Raw genomic sequence first — 27,464 nt, 5'->3', positions numbered from 1 at the left:
GCTGTCCAGAAACTCAGAGCATTGTTGCAACAGGCTTAATGTAAGCCCAGAGCAACATCTAGCACAGACTCACCCTCCAGATCCAACTGAGAAATGCGACGTGCTTGCACTGCAGCAGACCCAGGTACAAGCTAAGGGGCAACAGCAGGAAGCATCACTCATGCTGGCCAGCTAAAGCCTCTTGAATAGGCATTAGCTCTGTGCGCAGTGTTAATTAGCAGGTGTTTCCACCACATCTGCCTCAGACAAACAAGGACTGTATAGGAGAATCTAGACGTCACAGCAGGGACCCACCTTATCCAAAGCAGTGCTCCTTCAGCACCATCCCCCTCTGCTGCCCCCCCTGCGCAGGACGGCTTCTTGCAGGCTGTAGCCAGGCTACAAGACGTGCTCCTGCTCACCCAGGAGCCTTGGCATCCCCTTTCCTCCTCTGGGATCAAGGCCTAACAGGACATACTTGGTGCTTTCTTCTCCTGTAGGAGTCATACTTCAGGATTTTCTGCCCTGGGCAGATGCTTGACAGTAGCACAAAGGAAGCTTCTCAATTCAGGGACAACAGCTTTAAAACAGATCCAAAACTGGCATGAAAGAAGCCAGAGCTATTCTATCTGAATGAATGCAGTGACTGGCCCAGGTGAGCTCAGGAGACATTAACTCACCTGCTTTACATAGCGCATAGACAGTAGATGCTCAGAGCTATGGCAGACCAGTCTTTTACCTGGAAAGGAAGGTTTGTGGAGAGATGCAGAACTTTCAGTGGTCCACCTGCTATAGCTGAAAACAGTGCCACTTTCTTCATCCAGCTTAGAGCAGAGATGAGGTTGTTGAGGAGCTTGGCTGGTTCTGTGCTCTAACCTTTAAAAATGATGTATCAGTCAATTTTAAAGTGTGCCAAAAGTAAATAAATCCTTGAAGGTAAATACCTCATTTACACACTGGCTAAAGAATGGTCCTATCCATACCATGGGGATTTTGCTTCTTAGTTTGCATCTTCCAGAACTTCCTGCAACCAGTTAGGCAGAAAATAAAGATCCCATTAATCACAAAAGTTGACATGGGAAACCCAGGATACACAGAAGTATCTCCAAAAATCAGCTACTCAACAGCTATAGTCTGAAAAAAAGAGCAATGAGGTGGAGAATGGACCTTCTGGTAGGAGTTACTTTCCCTTAGTGATAAATGGATGACAACTACCTCGGCAAGGACAGCACAGAGTTATCTCCTACTTTATCACACCCAGGTTGCTCAGCTAGCAGCACAGGGGTAAGGAATGACTCAACAGGTAATTAGCCCCAGCTGGGAGCCCCTCATTGACATTTATTGTGATGGCTTCAGCTTGTCCAAATCAAACTCAAGCACACAGCTGCCTGAAGAATGCCCTCAAACAACTTTTTATTTTTGTAGAAAACAAGTAAGATTCTTTTCAGGAAGGACCAGCTTATGAAACAGTGGTTTGCATGTTAACATACATAAATACATAGTTACAATTTAGTGGGAAATAATACATTAAAAAAGCTTTCAAGTACACAAAATAAACGTAGTAAAAATGGACTATCCCTTCCACATACCTGCTTTGGAGAAAAATATTTCTCAAATGGAATGAGCTTTCACCCATGATCTGCCAACAGATATCTCCACCGGACACAAGCTGCAGGAGGGTGTGAGGGCGGGCAGGACCAGAGAGTTAATATCCAGTGTTTGAGATTCAAAGCAGACTTGCTCATGATAGTTCAGTCCCCATTCTCTTCAGGTATCAGCATGTGTGTAGTGTGACAGTTTCCCAGTCAGCACACAGAAGAGCTGCAAGAGGTAGGCAATACCTCCTTACTTCTATCTTCAGATCCCTGGAAGGTTACGGTTTTGCCGCTTCATTATCAGTGAGGTTGTGGAAATGTGCCTTGCCTGTGAGGCATTTAATAACAGTTGCAGAAATAAGAATGTGGCCCCACAGTCATGGTCCGGGTGCTGCCGGGCAGTAAACACAACTGATGGAAATAGAGCTTATGCAAAAAAAAAACTGCTGGATGCAGTCAGTTTCTTGAGTAGAAAGAAAACGTTTGCAGATATGGAAGAATCACATATATGACAGACTTCCCAAAGACTTTCCTCATAACTGCCAAGACACCATCAACAGGGAATTCATAGCATCATTTAAATAAAATACCAGCTTAAATTACTTTGAAAAACATTTGACATGTGCAGAAAGCCAAAGGCTGATCCTTATTTTACAAGCTTTATTCTGTTCTACTCTGTCCTATGTGAGTTTAGAGACATGTTACATCACTGAACTCTTTAATAAAATTTCACCAACTGAGGAGTAAAACTAAATCAGTCTCCAAGAGAAGGCAAAGGCATCTAAACAACAGATGCTCCCTGATCTTGCTCTCTTAATCTCCTGTTAAAACTGTTAAAACAAGCGACCTGTGCAAGAGGGGTTGTGTCCCATTCCCAAGCCATGCAATGGCAGAGATCCATGCTTCACTTCAGCTACTGCAAGTGCAAAGGGCAATTCAAGTTTTTCTAAGTCTCCAAGACAAACATTTAATACGTTTACAAAAAACGGAAATATTTAGAACTCTTAACAATTTAAATCAGAACCATTTCTATGAGAACATGGCATATTTTACATGTTTAAAGAAAAAACAAGAAACATTATTAAATAAGAATCTACATATCTTAAAAACAGAGAGGATTTGTACAGTTACAGCCTGAAGTATCAATTGTCCTATTTTCCAAAGCAGGAATATTCATAAGTTATTTCTCTGAAGCGCCTCGCAAAGGTTTTGATTGGCATCTGGCTCCTCGGTCATGACCTCCACAGCCTCCCACTCCCCTGACCTGCTGGATTTTTTGATGGCCTCTACTACACTTTGCATGTACAGACCGTCTTCAAAAGAGGCTGCCATAGAGACAGGTTTATGATCCCACGTCCGACGATCTTCCTGGTCTTGGAAAGACTTCCGCAACGCTTGCACCATGTATACCATTCCTTTTAGGTAGAGCAGCGGGATGTCTTTAAACCCCTTGTCCAAAAGGCCTTTGTTGACAGTCAGAGAGTCTGTAAACAATAGTTCTTCTTGGAGTGCAGTGTTCTTCTGCCCATACAAGTCCGTCCCACGAGCTATGAGGCGACCGGCAGACCCAACCACCATGACTTCATGAATGAATGATCCAGGCATGTTGAAGTTGAGAGTCACGGTACAACAGACACCCTCACTCATTAGCATCTGGAAGAAGCAGAAGTCGTCACTAGTAACATGGCGGATCCCACTTATAGCTGTGTTCTGCTTCACAAAAGTCTTGAGCAAACCATGGACTTTCTCTGCTCTCCTGTTGATGAGGTGGGTTAGAAGGTCAATAATGTATGTCCCCATTGTATGCAGACCTCCTCCCCCCATTAGCTCATCACAGATCCAGTTGTACTTGTGGCTGAGCAGGCTTCCCCCGTAAACTCGTACATCACAGATCATCACATTGCCCACGTAGTGTTCTTCTATCAACTGCTTCATCTTCACAAAGACAGGCAAGAAACGGAGAACATTGCCTACGATGCTCATCAGCTTGGGGTAGTATCTGGCAGCTGTGACCATCCTGAAGGCATCCACAGAGGTAGCAGCTTTCTCACAGATCACATTCTTCCCTATTCCTGCAGCACAAACAAACAAAAAAAAATAATACAGCACTCATGAGCAAAACATGATGCAAGGCCCCAAAGTTTATCAGCAGAGTTTTTAAGAGTCAGGCTTTCAAAGGCAAAGGTTCAGGAACTAAAATAAGAATACTTCCATGATGCTTTCGTCGCAGAGCTGACAAACTCCCACAGAGAGAAGCTCTAAATAAATACAGAGCATTTTCACATCATGATAGATGAACCGTGTCATGTTTTTATGCCAGTTAAGTATTGTAGCTATACAATTATTTGAATGCCTGTACAGCCAGAAGGGAAGAAATCATGGAGATCTATGTACTCTGCAGGGAAGAAGTTAGCGAAGGGGAGATTTGATTTTGAATTTTATCATCACTATGAATTTATTATTTGTAATAGATTAATAGAAATACAAGGTACGTGGTGGCCTGCGTACAGCATACAAAAATTTGAAATAATGTTTTGTAACATGAAACATTTTGGTCTGCATGTACGAGCCACACGTATGATTGGACTGCAAAGGTGACTGCATGAGTTACCCAAGTGAGAGCAGCACTCGCAAAATGACCTACTGTGGTTTTTGTTATTAGTAATGTGCTTTACTTTGTGCCCAGCCTGAATCAGTGTGGATAGTCTTTTTATTTTAAATATACTTTAAATTATAAATAAACTGATGATCCAAAAGAGCATCTCAATGGAAGATTCAACCAAACGCCTACACCCAGTGTTGTTGGTACTCTCTCTTCCCCCATTCTCACTCTTTTTTTTACAGCACGGCTTTACTTTTCCGTATATGCCTGTTCTGATAAAATAATCCAAAGCATTTTTCAATGTAGTATCTAGGGATATACCTAGAAGTTTCCAGACATTAACTCAGGATGTCAGACCTGAAGCTCAGCCTAGTCATACCACTGTTTCTTACAGGGAACACAGGGCAGCAGGTGCCTCACTGAAAGTTCCTCCTGGACCACGCTCCTTGCTTCTGTCATCTGCAGGATGAGATGACACCAGCACAAGTGTTTAAATCAGACTCTTGCGTACTGGGGGAAGCCAGATCCCACATGGCAGCAGCTGCTGCACTGAGCACTCCACCTCCTGGCTGCACCAAGTGAGACTTTCAGGAACTGCCAAGTGGTCCAGGGGCCAGCAAGCTCCTGCAACGCATCGCTCTGCCCCACTCAGTCTGGGACAACTAATGGGAAAGGAAGCTCTGAACATGTATTTGCAGTAAATTAAATCAAAGTCCACTCAGAAAACAAAACTACAATTTTTAGTGGTCTCTTCCAAAGAAAGCACCTGAATATGTACAGGTCAGCAGAAGCTTTAATGGACAAAGAAGGGCAGGGTCATGCTCCCTGAGGATGCTGTCTCTCAGCCTGCCAAATGCTCCTGGCTGCCCACCAGCAAACCCATTTCAGGGACCACTTCTGACTCTCCTGTACCAGTCCCTGCACCACTCTCTGTTCAATATTCCCCAGGGTCGGCTGAGCTCCTCTTGAGATATTTCAGTGCTGAGGTTATCTGCCTTCTCGTCACCCTGTAATTTTAAATGGCATTCATCTCAAGCCAGGTTACATCAAAATACAAATGAAAAGAGTAAAAGTAAGAGGATCTTGACAGCATCCTAAACAAATCATGTAATTCTCAAAGGAAATGGACAATGAAAGCGACTCTCAATCTGCACATGCCGGGGGTACAGCTCTGCAGTCAGTGCTCTGCCAGTGCTGCTCTCCCTCCCCCTCATGCGCCCCCCCCCCGCCCTCTGGCACATAATTTAATGCAGTAGCCAACTCAGAGTGTAAAACCAACCACGTGAATGTCGAAACATTCACTTCTCCGCCCTCTTTGTGGCAGGGTCTTTCTCCCAGTTCTTGCTCTTCACTTGGCTTTGTGTCAGTACTGTGCTCTTTGTGCCAGCGCAGACCGAGCCACTCGAGGAGCTAAGATCAGATGTCTTTTGTGGACGGCACTCAGCACAGCACCCCGATGTTGCTCAGCACGGCCCGCTGAGCACTGCTGAGGGTGCAGGAGGGAGGCAGATGCGTGGGGCCACGTGTATTGGCCTGGCAGCTGCTGCATGAGGCCAGCATGGGCTGGGAAGCTGCTGCCCAGGGACACCGTGACACCTGCGGGACATCCCCGCAGCTGCCCTCAGTGGGAAGCTCCGCAGCAGTTCCCACACCTACAGAGACGGCAAGGGACGAGGGCTGCGTTGGAGATGGGTACCAGATCCCCTACAGTGCAATGGCCATGCCTTGCCTGCTGCTGCAGAGCAACCTACAGCCCTCGTCTTGCTACAGTTATCTTGACAATGGTAATTGCCAATTGGCAATTGTCTTGGCCTGAACTTTATACCACGCTGCTTTCCTAAATCACCTTCAAAATTTCCCACTGAGATCCCCACCAACTAGGAGAACCAGAGCCAGCATGCAGCCAGAGCGCTCCTCAGAGCCCTTTGTGAGTTAGTCCAGCTCACCAGCCCAGCAGCAAATGAGCCCAGGCTAAAAGAAGAAGCTCACAGGTGAGTCTGAGCCCCTGGAAGGGGCTGTGCTGCATGCCTGGGAGGAAGGAAGCCAGGCTGTGGTAAGAGAGATCGGGTTTGCCCCCATCAGAGGCGGTGAGTGAGGACAGAGGTGGCTCAGCTGCCTGCAGGCTCATCGCAGCCCTTCAGGTCTTCTCTGGGCACATCTCAGAGCTCCGAAGGAACGCAACAGCCACCGTACACCGCTGCAGTCCTCCTAAGACACTAGAAAGTCAGTCTTACTCCCTAAAACTTATCTTAGTTTGTCCTTCCCCAGAAACAGGCAGCCTGCTCCACTGAATGAATCCAGTGCTCCTTCGTGTCCTGGAAGACATTTCTCAGCCAACGCACCCTGCGTTACCAGCTCCGTGCCTCCACAAGCCCTGTAAGCTTCCTCTGAAAGCATTTCTTGCTCCCACTGCTGCATGTCACTGCTGACCGTGGAACTATGCTCCTAGTGCTCCTGTCTAGGCAGCGTGAAGCTCTCACCCTGTCACGGCTCTAACCCTGAAACAGGCTTCAGGCTTTAAAGTCTTCCAGAACTGCTGTGCGGAGCTCTGCCCTGAAGAGGGTACGAGGAGAGGTGTTGGTTGCTCTGTGCCTTTCCACTAGCATTTTGGTTACAAATGAAAACACTGAAAAGATGATTTTTGTTTTAATGTTCTCTCTATGTTCGGATAAGGACACCAGTTTTAAGAAAGGCACCATTTTACATGCTTCAGGCATTTCATGCTCTGGCACGGAACCAGCCTCCAGTAGCAAGTACAGCTACATCTTAACTCTCACTAACTTAACAGAGCCAAATCATGACTTCAATCAATGAAATACCCGATTCAGAGCATGTTCACATCCTATGAAAGCAATAAAAAACCACCAGGTGAGTTGGGACACTTTCTGGACAGCAGAATAAAATGGAGTATTGTCTCCTAAAGGAATCTTACATCTCTACTCAGATCCACACAGTCCATCAGCCACAGCGTCTCTGCTTCTCTAGCAGCTGGTTAGCCATAGCAGATCCAAAACTTGCCATGCTCAAAGTATTTTATAGCTGTGATTAATAAAACACAAGCATAGAAAACTCATTCTGCCTGGTCAAGGCTGCCCAGAGCCACAAGGAGGAGGAGGGGACAGAAATACCAGGCCCCCTAGCAGGGAGGGGGCCAGTCAAGCCAAGAAGGAGGGAGGACACCCCGTTGGAGGGGAATATTTATTAAAAATGAGAGAAGTGAAGCACAAACCTTAAAGAGGCAGCTCTGGAGGGGCTGCAGCCTGACGCATTCAATGCAGGAAACAGACACTGTAAACACAGTGGCCCACCACTCCCCTGAGAAGGCCCTTTGTGTCCCCGTGAACGCAACAAGGAGGGGCACCCATGCAGGGCAGCATCCCTGCAGCATGGCTGGGCTGGGACAGCAGTCTCGCTACGACAGCCACTGCTTTGCAGCTCTTCTTGCTTGCTTGTTTGCCTGGCTGGTGCATGCACCACTGCCCATCCAACACCTTCCATAAACACCTGAAATCCTCAGCCCCACCTCTCTCCGTATGAATTATAACATCGAATCATACTACTAAACCTACTTAGCCTACGTAAGTATGTCCATTCCACCAAACAGAAGCCCCAGCTCTTGATTCCCCTGAATAATGTAAGAAACCTGAGGCTGCACCTAGGACGATGTACGCCTAGCCACTGCTGAAGCACACCAAATCATCTCTGTGTCCGTCATAAGCAGCTGGGAGTGTCTGAGGATTCTTCATGAATAACCATCTGTTTCAAACCTGTTTGCTTCAGGAGCCTCCCAGTGAATGAATGCTCATTCCAAAACGCATTCCTTCATTTCACGTCTTGTTTGCATATGGATGGAAAGGACCTCCATGCTACTCGTTACAAACATGGGAAGCACAATATGCAAAGAGCACTCACAGCACGCTTGTTCATCCTGTTTCAAGAACAGGAGATCTGCATTTGTCGCAGTGCAGTGATAGAGCCCTTTCTGACTCTTTCCTCCACAATTAACATATACATGCTATAATTTGTATGGACTCCACAAAATCAGGGGGCCAAACAAGCTACTTCGGAAAGATTCCTTGGACAAGTAAGAAGTTCCTCTGTTGCCACTCCACAAGACATCTGTTTGAAGGCTGGGCTCAGTACGTGCAGCAGCATTACCTTTAAAGTCTTAAAGAAATCCTCCTCTGAGGACTTCTAATGCTCTGCCTCCCCAGTCTTCGCTTCACTCGCACACGTCACACGCTTTGTGATCCGAGCCAGCCAGGAACTCGGCACTGGGCTCACCTCACACAAAGGTGGATGCATTTCAGCTGTGGGACATCAACCACGAAACAGGCATTTTGTGAAATTAATTTAGTTCCTCTCAGATCAAAAGAAGCACAAATTTTAGAATAGCTTCTTGCTTTACCTGTTACTGAGATAAACCCTAAGATTACACTCATCTTAATTTGAATGATGCTCTAGGCTTTGATCTGTTATGTCTGGTTCATGAACTCAATCCAGTGCTACAACTTCATCTCCGTCATGCCAAGGCTGTACCTAGGCTTCTTTATGGGTGTCTGTCAGTAAGGAACTTACGCAAACAAATAGCACAGGCAGGAAACACTGGGTCTCTCTCTCCTTACTTCCAGTACTAAAAAACCAAGCACATTTTTAAATTATAAATAAGAGTATACAAATAAGTAACGAAAGTGTACGTTCTTTTCTTCTTTTGAATAAGACTTACCACCATACCACATCTAATCTCTCCGAAAGCCCAGTCTCAGCTGGTAAGACATCAATCTATTAATCTATTGTCATAAACAATTTGCAGCCAAGAGTTTTCCAATTACAAGTATCATTGTATCAATCTGAATGTTCAGAAAACACACTTGTCACCTGCCCTACCCTCATTTTTTGTTCCTCCAGAACACTGAATTATAGCAAGCTATCCAACATTGGCTTCAGATATGCCACGACATACTTGGCAGCAGATATAAAATACTGTTGCGACTAACCTACCTAGAAAGCTGAAAGACTCGGCCAGAATCATACTGGTCTGAGCTGCCTGCAGCACTTTGCAGATCAGAATATTTTGGGAATCAGAAGTGAAGAATAAATAGCCCTTGACAACTTCATCCATTGACTTCCCCAGCTTTTTCAACCTTCCAACTTATCTATACTTGTCTTGCAGTCAAGCGTACACATCACCTCTGTACTTCTGCAGCGGCCTTAACCACCTTGCCTCCACTGTTCAGTGTCAGCTTTCAAAGAAACACTCTCTATTCATTTTAGTTAATAATCCACCAGAGAAGGTGCAATCCTCTCCTTTCAGCACAGTTCATGCTTGACCATCAAGAGCCAAGAGAACTACTGAAATAGTTATTACCATTTAAAGGAATTTCTAGCATATTTAAAGATAAATTCTAACTTACAGTTCAAATGTTCAAAAATTAAAATACTTTAAATTCAGAGAACAGTAGTTCTTTGAAAAGAAAGAAATCTAACAACTTATAAAACCCTAAAATCTCTCTCTGCATATCTAAGCAGCATTATGGCATTGCAAATGTGTAAGGAGCTGTTTACTTCCAAAACAAATTACTGCAGAGCAAAGAGGCTAAGAACAACAAACCACCCTCGCTCCCACGGCTTGAGATATTACCCATCCTAAAATTATCTCATGTGGATCTGCTGTAAACACAATAAAAATCTCACACTTGTTATTTGCAGAATTGCACACAAACGCACCCCCACGCTGTGCGAGGTGAGGGAACATTAGCACTACAAAGCCATGCCCTGGAGAACCAGGGAACACCGGGGTGCCCGGGCGGCTGCCTCCTGCCTCCCTGCCCGGCCCAGTTCTCCCTTCTCTCCCAGACGCTTTCGCCCAGCTCACCTCGCTGGATGCCTCCCGCTGTCCCCAGCTGCCACCTACCCTCTCCTCCACGCCAGGTGAAGGATTCCTCCAGCAAGTCCGCACCTGGGACCATAGCAGCCTGTTACAGACACTGAGAAAAGGCATCGCCAAGAGGTGGCAAGGGGCACGGCACGCTTGCTGAAAACAGCATCCGCAGAGGATTTGGGTCTTGACTCACACAATTCTACTGAGCGTGTACGCACATTTTTTATTCAAGGGCTTTTAACTTTCAAGTTTGCTTTTGTGGAGGAACAACAAGCAGAGCTGAAAGTCTCCCCTCCCTTCCCCCTCTCCCCAAAACAAATTTCAGGTTCCCATTCCAAGGCATGGGAAGATCTGAAATGAATTAAACAACAAGGTTGTTTTTTTCTTCCCCAAATGGGAAGAAAACATTTTTCTACTTCAGCATGCTTTCTGAAGTAGCTTATTTTAATAAAAATCTCCCCACTGCAAGTTCAGTCTGAAGAATATACGGAAAATTTTAGCCCAATAGATTCAAGATTTTCAATGCTATAAGTAGTTCTAAAAAATAAAAATAAAATCTAGGTAACCTTCCTTGCAGATGGTGCTACCGATTCCAAGCAAAACCTTTCGTACTGTACTTGCACCTTGCTAGAACCAGAATCATGTTGAGCTTTAAATTTCAATCTGCCAATTAGTTATGAATTTTTGGTCCAACTCTAAAAATAAAAAGGTACCTAGAGCTTTCACAGCAATTTGCCGAGTTAGGGGTGGAGGGATATTGATGCAAACCAAATCTACGTCCTGGTGCAGCAAGACATCATCAGTCCGACTCGTGTAGAAGGAAATATTCATTTCTTCTGCCAGCTGCTTCGCTTCCTCTTCAGTCTTTCCCCAGAGTGCTTCAATAGAGAAGCCTTCTGCTCGCAGCAAGGGGACCAGGACCCGGGCGGTGCTGCCAGTTCCAAACACACCCACTCCGGGAAGCATTTCCATTCTGCATTCATTCAAGCATCAGGGTCAACACGTGGGCCTTCAACGAAGTGCTCAGCTCCTCAGCTTTCCGCTCCATCCACAGTTCCTAGAACATGGAAAGTTACAAGTCAATACAAACAAAAGCCATATTTTGAAGTCAAAGGCATCTATAGCCTGACTGCTAGCACTTATCCTTCATCTCCTTCAAAATTTTCAAAGATTCTCCTGAATGAAAAAAAAAAAAAAAAACACACCTTGCAATACTTGGAGAAATAGTTTTAAGGGACAAGCCAAACAGTCCTGTTGCAGAAGCCACGAAGAATGGATAGAAAGCAGCCTGACAAGTCGCGAGGCCCTCCCGAGCCTCGAAATGCAGGAAATGCTCAGACACAGGAGCATGCAGGGGGACAAAGCAGAGGCAGCGAGGCACAAACTGGGAGTAATCGAAGCATCAAGGGGACAGCACACGCAGGCTATCACGTCAGCACTGCTGTGGTCGTGATGATGCAAGCCTCTAAACGAGATAAAGGGTTGTGAGAAGAGGTAATATCTTCTGTTAGACCAACCAATACTGGTGGAAGAACATAACAAGCTTGTGGGTGCATATGTCTTTCTTCCTACCTAAATATACAAACTGAAAGCAGCTATTTGGAGCTTAACAAACTTATGGCAAGTAGTTAAGCCACTACAGAGAAAGTCTAGAAAACACGTCCTGTGAGGAAAGCTTGTGTTCACTGAGCTCATGTAGCCTGGAGATGAGAAGGCTAACAGCCACGATGGCGGTGTCCAGACATCCAGAAGGCTGCTTCAGAAAGGAAGAGGGGACTCATCTGTGTCCACAATAAGCAGTTAAAACTCAGAAGTTTTACTTAACTGAGGACCAGTTAAAAATATCTCCCTCTGCCCATGACATTTAACCTCCAGGAACACAGGTTGTTGCACACAGTCACTGTATTCCCTACGCGCAACCATTTGGTTAAGTCACACTTCTTTTGTTCTTGCAAGTATTTCCCAGTAAATAAATCCCTTCTGATCCTTGCTTGCCAGTGTGTCTCAGGCCTGCACTGGCCACATCTGGCTGAACTTCCTCGCATGGTCACGATGCTAACTCCAGGATGTCCGAGGCCCTCGACGTGTCGCACCATGGCCTTTGGGAACCCTACCTACTGCACCCCTGCTGCCCGGCAGCAAGCCATTTCTTCTAAGGAAAGTTCTCTTGATTTTATAATCACGACAAATTCAGCTTTCTGTAAAAGCTTAGGATGGAAAAGCAAATACTATTTTGTATAAACAACAGGTACCAAAAACAGATTAATGCCCCTGGGGGGGAACAACACCAAACCAAACAATCAATCAAACAACAGGAGTCACGATCTGTTTGTGAAAAAGATGGTTACACATCTCCCCATCCTAAAACACTTTCAGTAAGCTACAACATGTGAAAGCAAACCCCAACACAGCACTGTGGATCACTAGCAAGCAAGTCAAACTGCCCACAGGGCGAATGCTCTGTATGCTGGTGGCACATTGGTAACCTGGGGGCTGCCTGCACTGACCAGCACGGCAAAACCACAACCCTTAATGAATTTCTTTTTGTGATGTACACACCAAACCAGGAAGCAGAAATATCAGCACGTGTGAATTTTTATTTTGTAAAACACAAATATTTACAGATGCTGTAGAACATCTTATGAAATATTTACTGAATTAATTCCGTATGTTTTTCCTTGTTCAGTGTGATGTTAGGTTTGTAGTACAGTCATTGGCTGTCATTTGAATTAACTCCCTTTTATTTGACATTTAGAGGCACACACAAATATGGATGGAACCAAGAGGATCTAGACAATATTTATTATTCTGCATGAAGTGGTAATGTACTGACAGGAAATATGTTTTCTATTCAGGCTTTTATAAATAATGTGAAGAATAATAAAATCCTGCCACTGGACAAAATGCAAAGATACACGTTGAAGCCCCCCACATATAGATTTGGGGGTTTACAGGCTAGAAGAAAAACCACTCACAGTGAAGAACACCATATTCTTTCGAACAGACAAACTGAACGATATGGAACACAGACAAGGTACGTGCATGCTTGCACCAGGTCGTACAGACATGCTCAGCAATGTCAAATTTACACAGCATGGCAAGACTTTAGAAAAGGATGGAATCTTTGAGAATACTATTAAGAGCACATTGCAGCACTTAACATACCCAACAGATAAGCTGACTTCCATAACACTTGCTCATTCTAAGCTTTATTTTTTTCTGTCTCCCATCCAACTACCTCTTAAAAATCTCAGGGAGGTAGAATTCATTTTCATATTTTGGAAAATTCATATTCCCAAAACGCGCTGCTGCATCACTGTTGCTAACAGATACTGGCACAAAACCATAAATCCCGGTGTTTTACTTCCACAGAGACCAGCTCTTGATGGTACAAGACAAGGACGCCTGCTCACCACTAGTACCACAGCAAAAGCCCGGTGTCATCAAGGTCTGGCAAACCCAGCCTCAGCAATGACTTGTCGCAGTGCAGCCACACTCCCAGCACATGAAAACATGGCTTGCACAGCTGTAGGACCTAACAGAGCTTGAGACCACCCCCCAGGCACGTGTGGCACTGACCAGAGGGCTTGCTTCTCTTCCCTCGCTGAAGAGCCACCTGCAGCCTCTTACCACCTCTCTCATCTTTCACCTGCTGGACAGTGCTGGTTTGCTGGGACGGGCACGGTGGGATCAACGCCGGTACCGACGGGCAGTGAAAACACTGTCCTCATGCAGGACAAGTCACGGCAATGCACGCAGGATGCAGTGCGGGCAGAGCTAGAATACGCACTGAAAGAACCGCAAGAGGACGTTCTCCAGAAGCTTTTGACAAGGGATACGCACCCCGCACACACACACCTTACAGATGCATCAACAGCCCGTGGGTGAGGCACTCCAGCTGAGGCCACCCCGGGGAAGCGATCCAAACCCCAGTGCGTCAGGATGAGGCCACTGCTGCCGTAAGAGGCAGCTGTCATTAAGTCTGCTAAGAACGCATGGAAGCCCCAGGAGAACAACGCTGTCACCCTGCAGAAGTCGCCAAGGTACCTTTCTTGGAAAGGCTGCATACCTCTCTGACGCTTCTCATCCAAGAGGAAAAAAAGCAGAGCTAAAAAAAGACTCAGAAAAAGGCGACAAAAAGCATGCAACATCTTCTATGCAAGGGAGACCTAGGCAAGCAAAGATTCCTCAATCCGAAAAAGACATCGCTGCAGGATGTCACGGATGGTAATAAAGCCATGATTAACCATTTATGAGGAGTCAAAGGGAGGCCAGACAAGCTCAGGGCATGCCTCAAGGGTTGTGAAATATGCACAGGTCGCACCAAGTGCAGTAAGTAGCAGAGCACAGGAGAGGGAGCGAGGCTTCAGCACATCCTCGCCCTGTTCTTTGCACACTCCTCCTCAGGCTCGTGGCCAGCATGTTCTTGCATGGTCTGGCCGTGATATTTGGAGACGGAAAATGCAATGGTCTCCCTCTGTAGTTTGACTGATCTGCAAACACGATTTGGAGTGGAGGCCAGCACGTGCGGACCGGAGGCCTGGAAAGCCAGAGCGCTCTCTCTGAGGGTCTCACTGAGCTCTGGGCACGCGGAGCCGCAGCGGCACGTGGGGCCGGGTGTCCCCAGGAGGTGAAAGGGTCCCTCCCTGACAGCAGGCTGCAGCTCCAGCGCCTCGCGACGTTCCTGGCTGCAGGAAGGAGAGGCCTGACCCTGAGGGCAGCGCCTGCTTCCGCGCCCTCAGAGCTCCAGCCACAAGCTGGGTGCCATTTACGCCAGGTTACAGCAAGTCTAAAAGCTTCCAAGGAGCCTGATCGTGAAAAAAAAATCGTGAAAAGCTTTTTATAAGCCAATCTTTCTGAAAAGGAAAGCCATCGCACACCAGTATCTCCAGTCATCAAACAGGGGAACGCTTTTCTCAGAACCCTTCCGTGGAAACAAGCGACAACCAGCCTGAACCGAGCGTCAGGAGACCCGAACCGCTCTGTTCCTCGGAGAGATGAGGCGAGCCACGCCTGTGACATCCCCCCGAACTGAATTTTGCGCACAGAGGCGCTCAAAGCTCTCAGATCCCATCTCGCCGCTGCGTGCCGCTCCACACCGCCAACCGTCCCCGTTCCTCGCCGAACCCCACGGCGTGCCCCAGGCCCCGGCCCCGAGCCGCAGGACGGAGCTGGGGGCTCCGGGGCACGCACCCGCCAGCGCTCCCGGGACTCGGCGCCACGGAAGACGCGACGGTCCCCGCGGGACCCGACCCCACGGGGGCAGCGGCGGGCGACACCGCGGCACCGCGGCTCCCAGCCCCGGGCAGCCCCGGCGGCCCCTCCCCGCCCTTACCTGCCGCCGGAGGGACGCCGAGGGGCCCGCCGCCACCGCCCCGCCTCCGCCCCGCGCATCCCGGCACCGGGCGCGCTCCCGCGGCGGCGGCTGCTCGCTCCCGGCGCGGCGACGCCCTGACCGGCCCCGCCGCCTGCTCGGGAGCTGGGGCGGGCACGGGCTCTTGAAATGGCGGCGCCCCGAGCGCCTTCGGCGGCTGAGGGAGGCGCGGCCAATCGCGAGGCGGGACGCGGGAGAGGGGGCGGGTCTTCTGCTGACGGGCAGCGCCGGCAGCCAGTTGGAGGGCGGCGCGGCGGCTGCACTGGAGGCTGGGCGGGCACAGGCCGGGCCGGGGTGAAGGCAGCGAGGCTGCGACCCGCCCGGCCAGGCCTCGGGGCTGATAGCGGGCGAGGAGAGACAGGGCGTTTGTGAGGGAAGAGAGCTATTTACTTTTATATTCCCTGGCCGTACTGAAGGCCAGGCAGACATCATCCGCTGCTCCCCCCTCACCCGTCAGGCGGGCAGTTTCATCACCGAAGCTCGTCCCCTTGAGCGACAGCGGCCGCTCAGGCTGCGCAGGCGGGGGAAAAAAAAAAAGCGGTGACTGCAGAACGCTGGAGGGAGAAAACCTGGCAGACCTGGGAGCAGAGGGGGGGCAGCGTCTCAGCGGCCGTCAGCCACATTCCCTTTGACCCCCGAGATCGTTGGAAACAACTTCAGAGAGAAGCAATAAAGGGGGGGGGGGGGGGGCGCACAGGGCTCGATTTTCCAGTCCAAGTTCGGGATCGTGGGCAAAATGACTGGCACCCCTTCCAGTGGGACCTTATTAAAGAACTACATAGGACGGTGACGGCTTATGGGTTATCGGCCCCGTTTACGCAGTTCCTGCTGGAGAATGTCATGACGGGACAGCTTTTAACCCCATTTGGCAAGTGACGGCGACGATATTAACTCCGACACAAAAGTTATTATGGGAACAGAAATGGAAAGAGTTGTGCAAACACGCAGCGCTCCGAAATTTAGAAAGGCAGCCGGGGGATCCGCTTTGCAGAGTGGATATACCTCAACTGATGGGTACAGACCTGATGGCGGATCCGCGCCTTCAGGCAAATTTAGATCCAGGCATTCTCCGGCTGACCGCGACCCTGGCCCTCCAGGCAATGTTCACAATCCCAGAGACAGGGGAGCCCGCGCAGCCCTTTACAAAGGTCCAGCAAGGGGTGTCTGAGCCATACATGCGGTTTATCGATCGGCTTCGCGATGTGCTAGATAAGCAGATTGACAATTGGGAAGCAAAAGACGCCTTGCTACAAAGGCTAGTGGTAGAAAACACAAACACCGACTGAAGAAAGGTGCTACAGGCTCTGCCTGTGAATGCAACGCTAGTTCAGATAATAGAGGCGTTTAACCGAGTGGGCTCTATCGAACATCACACCGAATCGCTGGCGTCCGCTTTTGCAGCAGCACTGACCATCAGTCAGGACCCCCAGGGTCAGAAAAAAATGCTATCGGTGTGGAGACCCGAGCCACAAAGTCTCCGCATGCCCCTGGGATCCGGTCCCGGCCACTTCGTGTCCCGGGTGTGGGAGGGGAGGCCCCTGGGCGAGGCAGCGCCGCTCCCGACACAACGCGGGGGGGCAGCGGGGAAACGGCGGGGACACCGGCACCCCCGGCCCCCGGTCGGAGGGGGAACCTCCCACCTTGGGGGCTCCAAGTGCGATGCTAACACGGGGTCCAGCGCCGCCAGCTGCCCCGCCGGGCACCCTCTCAGCCAGAAGCAGAGGGAGCCCCGGAGCGGATGTCTCCACAGTACCAGACGCCACCTTGTGGGGTGCTCGCGGTCATAAAATCCCATTGAACGTCAAAGGACCGACAGGGAGTGGCTGTATGCACTGCTGCTAGGCCGATCGAGTACAACTTTGACCGGCTTGTTTGTTTTGCCGGGGAGAATTGATGCCGACTATAACGGACAAATCCAAGCTATGGCTCGGACACCGTCTCCACCATTGTCAATACCAACGGGAACTAGAATTGCTCAACTGATTCTTTCCCGAGCAGTAGTACCAAAGGGTGTGGATGCTATCAGGGGAGCAGCAGGATTCGGGTCATCCGGGTTCCCCGAGGTGTTTTGGGCCGCCGACATAGCCCAGCATCGGCCAACGCTTACTGTTACCCTGTGGAATAATTCTGAGCACCCATCCTCCAGCCAGTGCAAGATGCTGGTGGACACTGGAGCGGACGTTACCGTCATTGCCATTAAAGACTGGCCCTCTGCTTGGCCCTTGACAACTCCCACAGGCAGATTGGTTGGAGTGGAGTGTCAAGCACCTTTCAGAGCGCCATGATGAGGTTCCTCTCGGCCCAACCCTCCAGCCCGTCCAGGTCCCTCTGAAGGCAGCACAGCCTCTGGGGTACCAGCCACTCCTCCCAGCTTTGTGTCGTCAGCAAACCTGCTGGGGGTGCACTCCGTTCCATCGTCCAGGGCGTTGATGAATAAGTTGAACAACGCTGGACCCAGTACTGACCCCTGGGGCACACCGCTAGCTACAGGCCTCCAACTAGACTCTGAACCACTGAACACAACCCTCTGAGCTCTGCCATCCAGACAATTGTCAATTCACCTCACCGTCCGCTCATCTAGGCCGCACATCCTGAGCTTGTCTATGAGGATGTTATGGGAGACGGTGTTGAAAGCCTTGCTGAAGTCAAGGTAGACCACATCCACTGCTCTCCCCTTGTCTACCCAGACAGTCATCTCATCATAGAAGGCTATCAGAGTGGCCAAACATGACTTCCCCTTGGTGAATCCATGCTGACTATTCCTGATCACCTTCTTATCCTCCACATGCTTGGAGGTGACCTCCAGGATGGGCTGTTCCATCACCGATCCTCTTTGACCAAGGGAAAGTCCACTTTTCTCTGGACTTCTCTAATCTCCTGGGTCTGAGATTCCTGAGGGCTGACACACACTGAAAGTCAGCTGGGCTTTGCAGGGTACCTATGCTGAGGATCCTCTTCCTCATGGCCACTCAGCAGTGCCTGCTCTTGCTCTTCTGCAGCTGCAGGCTTTCTTGGCTCTTGGGAGCAGGGAGCAGCTCTGGGGAGAAGAGGGGCAATAGTGGTGCCCCGGGGATCTTGTCCTGGCATCCCTGCAGCCAGAGGCGGCTGGGTAGCATGAGGGGCCACCCAGAGCGCATTGTCCTGGCCAGGCAGAAGCTTGTGTTGACAGCCCACGCGCGGGCAGCTGGCAAGATCTGGTCAACCCATCCCTATGTCAAACCACGCACAGAGTGGCCGCGGTGTTTTGGGGTTGGCACGGCCTCTCCTGTTGTCACCAGCAGTGTGAATACACGCCTGGTCCCCCAGCAGTGGGAGCACTGCTTCCTCAGAGGGGTCTGTCCCCTGGTGTGAAAAGGGCTCCAAGGGCAAGGGAAATTGGGAAGCCCTTCCCCCTGTACCCATGGGGCATGCACTTCACCCACCCGTGCTGGTGACAGTGAGCCACCAGGCTGGGATAGGAAAGAGCATGGAACCGCCAACACACATGGCTGGCTGTGGTGTGTTGTGTCAGAGCCAAGAGCACATGGTTGAGATGAGATGGAATCAAGCAGCAGAGAGAGGAGATAACGTCAGGCTGAAGTGAAGGAACTGAGGAGAGGGTAAACCTTGGCGTGCAAGAGGAACTGCCTGCACAGCACGGGTGAGCGGTGCAGAGCAACCGCCCCAGTGCCGCAGGAAAAGACGTGGCCCCAGCCCCTCCGCCCCGCGCGCTGGGAGGCTTTCTGGAGAGCTGGCCGAGGAAGGAGACATGAGCACCCTGCTGCTGAGCGGCTTTCTGCCCCTGCTGCTCCTCGCCTGGCTGCCTGCAGGTGAGTCCAGAGGACGAGACCTCACTCTGGGGAGGTGTGTGAGGATGAGGGGGGGGTGAGGGGCAGTACCACCGCTGGGGACCATGGCCTGCGGGCAGCTGGAGGGAATCGCAGGGCTGCGTCACCAGTCCCTCCAAGTGCCTGCAGGAAAGTTGCCTCCTCTCTGCACCCTGTGTGTGAGTAATGCACCTGCAAGAGGTCTGGGACAGAGCTGCCTCTGCTTTGCCATCTGCTCTGAGCTCTGCTCTTCCTGCAGCATTTAACACCCCTTTTGCACCAGCGCCTCGCCAGGTGCCTGGCAGTGGCCCCCCTGCCATTGCCCGGGCACAGGCTCCAGGAGCTGCCTGCACGGACCCAGTTTTGGTCCCCAGGCTTCAGAACAGCCTCTTCTTCAGAGCAGGAAACAGAAAGCTCTTTCAAGTAGGACACACCTAACATAATGCAGAAGACATCAGCATGGTTAAACAGCGTGCTCATAACTCGTCCCAAACACACAAAGAAGAGTCCACCAAAGGTGGAAACAAGGACAGACTGCCTGGGAGAATGTAGACACACTGCCTGAACACACACAGATAGTGTTAGAAAAGCCAAATGTCACCTGGAGTTCCAACTTGTGAGGAATATGAAGGGGCAGAAAGAATGGTTTCTGTATATACACTGAGAGCAAAAATAAAGCTAAAGGAGATTATGAGTTAACTCATGTGAGGGAGAGGCAGAGGACACAGTGAAAAGGATATGGAAAAGGCTGAGGTACTCAGTGCTTTTTTTTTTTTTCTTTTTTCTTTTTTTCTTCTTTCTTTTTTCTTTTTTCTTTTTTCTTTTTTCTTTCTTCTTTTTTCTTTTTTCTTTTTTCTTTTTTCTTTTTTTTTTTTTTTTTTCCCTGTTATGTTTTGCTGGTCTATTCTGCTCTTCAGTTTCTCAATTTCCAGAGACTATCGGGTCTACTGGAGTAAAGCGTTAGCCACCGTAGAAGATGGAGTTAAGAAGTGCCTAAGTCCTTGGGACCAGATAAATTGTACTTGGGTTGTAGAAGGAGCTGGATGATATTATGATGAGGCTGCTTTCATCATTTTTGAAAGGTCACAATAATTGAAGAATGTTAACTGATGTTTGGAAAAAAGCAAACATTATGCCTACATTCAAGGAGGAGGACCTGAGCAAATACAGCCTTGTACTTAGTCTCTGGGAAGGTTATGGAGCAAGTCTTCCTGGAAAATGGTTCCAGGAGCAGGAAAGATAGGAATATGACTGGGAAGAGCCAGAATAGATCTACCAAGGGTGAATTGTGCCAGATTGGCACAGATTTGGTCAGACTGATCAGATTACCTTCTATGATGAGATGACTGGCTATAGGGAAAAGAGGGAAGCAGAAGATGTTGTATACCTTGACTTTAGCAAAGCTTGTGATATGATCCTTTTATAGCTAAGGACCAGGATGACAGTGAAAGGAAAATTGCCCTTTATTGATAAAGCAGCAGGAATTCATGGAAGTCTGCCTTGGGATGGATAAAGAGACAGTTCAGAGCTTAAGGATCAGGATTAGCGGACAGATCAATGTGAGTGATGCTATTGTGAGTACCAGCTGTGCACTGCCTGATCGTAAACAATAGTTGATGCTGCCTTAGGCAGCTAAAAGCAGCACCATTTCCACAGGCGCTGGCAGACTTAAATCACCCTGTTATCTGCTGGAGGGATACGAACCACAGCTGTCAAACACTCCAGGAAACTTTTGGAGAGCATTGGTGACAGCTTTCTAACACAGGTGATCGAGAATCTGATGAAAGGAGATGCTCTGCTAGACCTGGTGTATACAAACAAGAGAGAGCTGGTCAGGAATATTAAGGTTAGGGCAACTTCACTTGCAGTGACCATGCGACGGTGGGCAAGATGAACTGTGAATGTTGTTTATCTCTACTTCAGTAACATTTTGACATTGTATCCCATAACATTCTCGTAGACAAACAAAAGTTACACGGACTAGGTAAATAGACACCAAGGTGGATCAAAAACTGCCTGGACTGCAGAGCAAAAAAGGTGTTGATAGTACCATGAAGCCCACACAACAAGAGGCCAATAACTAGTGGTCTACCCAAGAGCTGAATGCTGGATCCAATCGATTTTAACATCATCAGTTATGATAGGACAGAGCTCAGGCTGAACAAGTTCGCTGAAGGTAACGAATTGGGAAGAGCACACCAGATGCTTGTGCTGTCTTTCAGAGGGATTTGGACAAGCTCAAGAAATTGGACAGAGAGGGACCTCATGAAGTTAAACAAAGGAAAATGCAAAGTTCTGCCCCCGGGGAGCAAAAGCCACTTGCACCCATCCATGCCGTGGGCTGACAGTTTGGAAAGCAACTTTACATGAACGAACCTGGGTGTGAAGGGAATGCACCCCCCGTACAAAAAGACCAGCAGCTTTCTGGGCTGCTGGAAAGGTGTTGCCAATGGGTTGATGGACTTGGTCCTTCCCCTTTAGTGGATGCCCCATCCCTGGAGGTTTTCATCACCAGGTTGGATGAGACCCTGGGCAACCTGATCTAGTGGGTGGCATCCCTGCCCATGACAGGGGGTTGGAACTGGATGGTCTTTAAGGTCTCTTCCAACCCAAGCGATTCTGTGGTTCTGTTCTGTGAAAACAGGCAGGGGAAAAAAGAATTGGAGATGTCCCTAAGCCTGATGCCTGGGAAGGGGGTCAGCTGACATCCTCAGGGCTTCACATGGAGGAAGTGGGTATTTCTTAACATAAACCCAGCCCTTCGTGTTTCTTTTTCTGCAGGATTCCCTTGCCAGCCTCCAGTCTCCTTATTGACTATCAATGTGTCAGAGCTCAGCTTCCAGTCTCTGTTCCAGATGGTGTCAAACAGCACTGACAAGACGGTGAAAGAGTTTATAGACCAAATCAAAAACGTGACGGAGGAGAAGGTAGAGAAAGTTGTGATTCACTTTTTATATGAGAAAAATAGTTCTGCTTTTGGAAGTGTGAATGAAACAAAACCAGCAACATGCATATGTGACATGAGGAACGCATCCGGGGTGGAAGATGGAACCAACAAGACCCAGCAGGGTAAGAGCCATGAGGCCACCAACACCCATGGCAGCACAGAGGGGAAGGGGTGAGGCAGAGACAGAGAGGGGGCCTCGCTTGGTGGGTGGGAAGTGACTTCAGCTCTGAGGTTCAGGAGCAATTTTTAAGCTACTCCAGAAGCTCTTTGCCAGAGTGAGCTTTGGGGGATGGAATGAAGCCATGGAGGCTGGGGCGGGGGGAACAACTACTACATTATCTCTGCTTCCCTATGGCTGACAGCTAGCCTACAGCCAGCCCTCGGTCCCAATGCACATCTCCTGGCTCTGAGAAACAATGGGGACTGAGCTCAGGGCTTTGGCAGCACCTCCTGCTCTGGGTTCCTGCAGACCCTTCTGCCTAGGCTGCAGGAGGAGCAGGTGTCTCCCTCAGTCCTCTGCAGTTTTTGATCTGACACTGCAGGCGTCCCTGCCGAAAGCAGAGCGATGAGCATGGCACCTGCTGCCTCCACTTGGGCATTCACTTGTGTCTCTGCCTTCCAGAATCTGAGCCTGAGACGTCTCCGACCAGCACCCCTGAGCCTCAGATCCAGGAAGGTGAGGCACCACGGCCCCGAAGTGCTGGAGCCTGAACTGTCTGCAGCTATGAGGAGGCTGTAGGAGTTCTTAGGGAGAAAGAGGGGCAGAAAGGAGGGAAATGGCTCCTGCTGTTCTCCCATGTCTGAGCTCCTGGCAAACTGGTGTGGGCACCAGCCAGTCACAGGCCATGAGCACCAGCAATGTGGGGAGGGGGCTGCCACGCATGGCCCCCAGCTGGCAGAGCCTTTTGGATGAGTTTCTAGGGACCTTCCCCAGCAGGGCTTTGTCAGCAAGGGTGGTGGGTGTTTTGGGGTGCAGACGTGAGCCAGCTGGGTGCTCTGGGAGCGCTCCTGCTGCGGGGCTGCAAGCTGTGGTGTGGGGACAGCAGCTCATGTGCATCCTGTGCTTGTTGTGTAACGCAGGAATCATCCACACGTATATCATCCCTGGATTGGTGGTTTTGTCGCTTTTCTTCCTGATTTGTGTTTTGGCGTGTTTGTGCAGAAGGAACCAAAGGAATGCTAAAGGTAAGGCTGAGCCTGGGCTACACCACCGTCTCCAGTGGGAGCTGGCGAGCGCTGTCTCATGACCTTCTCTGGATGAACTGAGACATGGGAAATGCCTGCCGTGCAGGCGTTTTCTGCATTAAAATTAATGATAGTCAACTACATTTTCTTTTTCAGGAAAATCCGAAAGCAAGCATGTGGCAGAGATGAATCAGCTCAGCACGGTAAGCTGGGGAGAGCTTTTCATGTGTTGCTCTGTTCTCTCTAACAAAGAGCAGCTGAATGCCCGTTTAAAGGGCTTCAGAGCAACAGTTTCTGAGCAAGCCAGGGCCTCCTGTACAGCAGTTGGCCAGTGGCAAATAACTTGTGCCAGTGCCAGGGCATGTGCAGAACTGACAGCCGAGGGCCTGCTTACTGCTGTCTTCCTCTGCAGCCTCAAAACGAGGAGGTGGTGTATACGAAGCTGAAGTTTGAAAAGACGGAGACGAAGCCTGCTGCCTCAGAAGTTGTTTACGCTGAGATAAAACCACAACAGAAGTAGAGAGCTGAGAATGCCCGTGCTGCTGATGCAAAGGGAAGGTTCTCCTACTGGGCACAGGGCAAGTGAGTGATAAAGGAGGGACAAACAGCTTGTCACATGCTTGCCACAGTTGCGATCCCTGAAAACCAGGGGTCTGGTTTTCACAATCTGAAACCACTGCTCTAAGGCAGTGCAATCTTGGCCATCAAAACCTTCTGTTTACCCCCAAGCGGCTGTACGTATACTTCACATTCTGAGGTGGAAGCCAGCTCTCTAGCTGGGACAGGTCCCCCTTGTCATCCCGCAGAAAGGCCTCAGCAGCTTATCAGTGGTGACCACTTCTAGCAACTTGCGCCGTGCCTCAGTATCAGCAGCAGGCGCTGTGTGGCCGCCCCAGCCTGGGAAGCACTCAGTGTCCCAGTAGTGCTGGAGCAAGTGGCCCTCTGGGAAGCTCTCCTGCCAGCACTGGGTGATGTATGCGCTGTGAAAGCCCTGAAGCAATTTTCTGGATTTCCTTGCTATGTCCAGAGCAGGCATCTTCTGTGACGAATTTCACCCTTGTCTGATTCACTCGCTTGAAATACAAGAAGCAAGACAGAAAGGAATAGTTTGCTTTGCAGAGGTCCAACGTGGCTACAGCTGAAATGATTTGCTTTATACCAGGAATTGACACATGTCCTTGTGTATATAGAGCTTTACTCTAATTTGAAAAAATAAAAATAAAAGGTGAAGTTTTTTGCTGTCAGTGTTGCCAGTTACATCCTGCTGGTGGGGACTGAGCTGAAGCACTGAATGAATTGCCAGGGAGTGGGGAGGGACGCTAATAAAGGCATTGAGGTAGCCAGGGAATGTGGGGCACAAATAAGCTCCACCAGTCGCAGAACTTCCTCACCAGCCTCCTCCTGGACACTCATAGACCTGGAGGAAGAGGAGGATTGCTGGGAGTGCTGCAGCTTGAAAAGAGAAGGCAGAAATTAAATGGGGAGGAATGAAATGCAGCATAAGCAGCTGAAGGAGCTGGAGGAGCAACTGCCGTTTGAAAGAGATGTATTGGTTCTCCTGGCCACCATGCCCATTGCTCTTGGGGAGTGTTTCCAGCCTACATGCCTGGAGGCACGCGAGATTCAGCCTAGAGCAGACCCTGGTCAGCCTCGGATCCCCACCCTCTCCTTGCAGCAAGAGAATGCATCACTTTGCACTTGGGAGGGATGTGAGGGTGCAGAGCTGGAGTGTGTGGAGAGGGGACGGGGTCTGGTGTCCAGCCATCCTGCCCCCTCCTGCTGGGGCAGGCAGGGAGCCTGGGGGGGCTGAAGCCCAGCAAGAGAACAGCGAGGGGTCTACTGGCCGCTTTGGAGACAGCTGGGCTCTCCAGCACAGCTGCTCTCTTACAGCATGAAATGACCACTGGTATTAAGAAGGGAAGAGGATAAGTATTCCAGAAAATGAAAGTTGATTTCAACTGACAAGGACTGCTTGTGACTCAAATGAAGAGCCAAGCAGGATGTCTGAGATGTGTTAAAAGCCTCTGCAACCTGTTATTCTTTGCAGAGGCAAGAGGGGAAGCTTCAGAGGAGGCAAAAAGGGCTGCAGAAGATCTCCTTAATAGCCCACAGATGAACAAAATGGCCACAAAGACAGGAAAAATATCAGTGATGTGGGCAGAATAACACAATCGCTAAATTGTTGAGGTAGAATCAGAAAGCTAAGGTACAAAATGAGTTAAAACTAACAAGTGGTGCAAAAGGCTCTGTATTTGTGTCACTGCATAAAAAACTCAAGAGGAAGGAAAAGGAAAGGTTTGGCTTGTTGTTTCACCAAAAAGAAGAAATCATAAACACACAACCTGAAGAAAGTGGAAGCACTCACAGTACTGCCTTTGCATCCTGCCTTTGCATCCTGCCCCGCACCTGAGGTTAGTGGGATCAGACCTGTTACACTGTTTTTAGGACGGACACAGAGGAGCAAGCCAGAACCAGAAAAGAAACAATTAGAGTAGTGAGCAAGATGTGAAGTTACCCATGAGTACGTAAGGAATTGGCTGAGATAATCTCTTGAGATCTTTGGGTCTTTTGCAAGAGCATACAGGAAGCGTGGGGAAATGTCTTTGTAGATTGGCTATTTTTAGAGATATGAAGTACGCATGTCCGGAGCTGAGTGTCAGAATTTCAGTTCTCAGAAAGATGTTATCACAGGTGATTTAGCAAGTGCACACGTGCCTGTGTAGAGAAAAAGTGATAACAAATGCAATGTTCCCCATGCACGTAATTGCTACCTCCCTGTCCCCTCCTGCTTGTTGGTGTCTGGGAGCCTGCCCCATGGTTCCCTCTGGCTCCCTGCCACGAAGACAGCTCTTGGCGTGGATGGGAGCAGCCAGGGACCCATGTCCAAGTCATGGCCATGTACTCTCAAGCCTGGTGGGTGAGACATCCGGCTTAGTAGGCCAGGTTTCAGGACCAGGAGCAGGAGGACTTCCTCCTTGCACTGCTGTCTTTGCTCCCTGCACAGAGGGAGCTCGGGTCACACTGGGAAAGGGATCCAAAGGTGCTGCTTCTCCCATTATTTTTTAGGCAGAATGGTACCAGTGAGTGTTTGGGGACCCTGCTGACAGAGGAGCAACTCAGCTTCCACAATCTTTGGTGAAGGGTGTTTTGTGAAGACCAGCACTTGGGTTTGGGGTGTTCTAGTTAGATTCCAGGGGCTGCAGCTGATTGGTTCAGCCCAGCAAGGATCAGACAAGCTATATATATATATATATATTTATATACACACATACATATAAAGCAAGCGAGCTATATGGGGATGTCAAATACACTCAAACATACACACACACACACACTTGAGCAGTGATAGAGAGACAAAGAATTTATTAATGAGTTAGCTTGTTGACATAATGACCCCAGGGTGATGACAAGGGTACCGATGAGCACGATGCTTTTCCCAATCATTGATGTCGTAGATGCTTAGCCAGGTCATGCTCAGCATCTTGTCAGTGCGGTAGATATCAACATCTTGCGGGCATCCCCACAGAGGCAACGTTGACCTCGGCTGATGTTCCTGCCTCACCAGCTCAGAGCAACTTGCTCTGTTTATAGGTTTTGCCCCTGCATGCTCCTGAACCCAGGTCAGCGCACGACTGGCAGCCCCGGCCTCAGGGGAGCACTCATCAATCCTTGATAGGCTGCTGCAATCATACACAGCCACGTGGCCAGCGCCTGCTGTGCAGACGGCAGTATTGTCTCATGCCGGATGACTTGCGGCCTGGTGCCATGTTGCTGAACAAGCAATATGTATCATTGCAAGGTCAGAGTTGCACCTTGCTAGTCTTACAACAATGCCTGTTTCACATTGGACCAACCTAACAGTTTTTATCCCTAACGCATGGGGTCCTTCATCACATCTGCAGCTGGCAATGGTGCTTTTGGGCGTGTGGGCACCGCTGAATTGGTTCACCCTGGTATTACTCAGCTTCACAGTTGCTGTAACCATGGTTACTACACATTCCTCAGTAAAATCTCCAGCAGAAAGAGTTCAGCAGGATACAAGGTCTTGAGCAAAGCTGTAGTCATGCTGGATGCATGAGATGCAACTAAAGGTCT

The 27,464-nt window shown here is 49.4% G+C and overlaps 2 protein-coding genes across 3 annotated transcripts; one reads left to right on the top strand and one right to left on the bottom strand.

The window, feature by feature from the left end:
- Nucleotides 1–1,375: 1,375 nt before the first annotated feature.
- Nucleotides 1,376–15,559, bottom strand: GFOD2 (Gfo/Idh/MocA-like oxidoreductase domain containing 2). 2 transcript variants are annotated; one of them, XM_048068981.2, is made up of 3 exons: nt 15,393–15,559; nt 10,771–11,114; nt 1,376–3,646 (listed from the first exon to the last, which is right to left on the bottom strand). In XM_048068981.2, exons 2-3 carry the CDS (start codon nt 11,027–11,029, stop codon nt 2,748–2,750), a joined length of 1,158 nt encoding a protein of 385 aa, XP_047924938.1. In that variant the 5' UTR covers nt 11,030–11,114; nt 15,393–15,559; the 3' UTR covers nt 1,376–2,747. The 2 variants fall into 2 exon arrangements, with proteins under 2 accessions (XP_047924938.1, XP_047924939.1); XM_048068982.2 differs by lacking the exon at nt 15,393–15,559 and having other exon boundaries at nt 10,826–11,060.
- A 2,308-nt stretch (nt 15,560–17,867) lies between these two features.
- LOC136791815 (uncharacterized) lies at nt 17,868–24,644 on the top strand. The gene is made up of 6 exons (XM_067004572.1): nt 17,868–19,240; nt 22,019–22,306; nt 22,807–22,860; nt 23,265–23,369; nt 23,526–23,572; nt 23,782–24,644. The coding sequence occupies exons 1-6, from the start codon at nt 19,180–19,182 to the stop codon at nt 23,887–23,889; spliced, it is 663 nt and encodes a 220-aa protein (XP_066860673.1). The 5' UTR covers nt 17,868–19,179; the 3' UTR covers nt 23,890–24,644.
- The last annotated feature ends 2,820 nt before the right edge of the window (nt 24,645–27,464 follow it).

The sequence above is a fragment of the Anser cygnoides genome, chromosome 12, assembly GCF_040182565.1.
Source record: "Anser cygnoides isolate HZ-2024a breed goose chromosome 12, Taihu_goose_T2T_genome, whole genome shotgun sequence".
Taxonomy (NCBI): Eukaryota; Metazoa; Chordata; class Aves; order Anseriformes; family Anatidae; genus Anser; species Anser cygnoides.
This window is presented reverse-complemented; position numbering and strand designations above follow the sequence as displayed.

Coding starts and splice junctions, on each gene's coding strand:
- GFOD2 (XM_048068981.2), bottom strand. CDS start 11,029: ATGGAAATGCTTCCCGGAGTGGGTGTGTTTGGAACTGGCAGCACCGCC. Junction 3,647..10,770: donor AATTGCTGTGAAAGCTCTAG/GTACCTTTTTAT, acceptor TTTGTGCTGCAG/GAATAGGGAAGAATGTGATC.
- LOC136791815 (XM_067004572.1), top strand. CDS start 19,180: ATGAGCACCCTGCTGCTGAGCGGCTTTCTGCCCCTGCTGCTCCTCGCC. Junction 19,241..22,018: donor CCTCGCCTGGCTGCCTGCAG/GTGAGTCCAGAG, acceptor CTTTTTCTGCAG/GATTCCCTTGCCAGCCTCCA. Junction 22,307..22,806: donor AACCAACAAGACCCAGCAGG/GTAAGAGCCATG, acceptor TCTGCCTTCCAG/AATCTGAGCCTGAGACGTCT.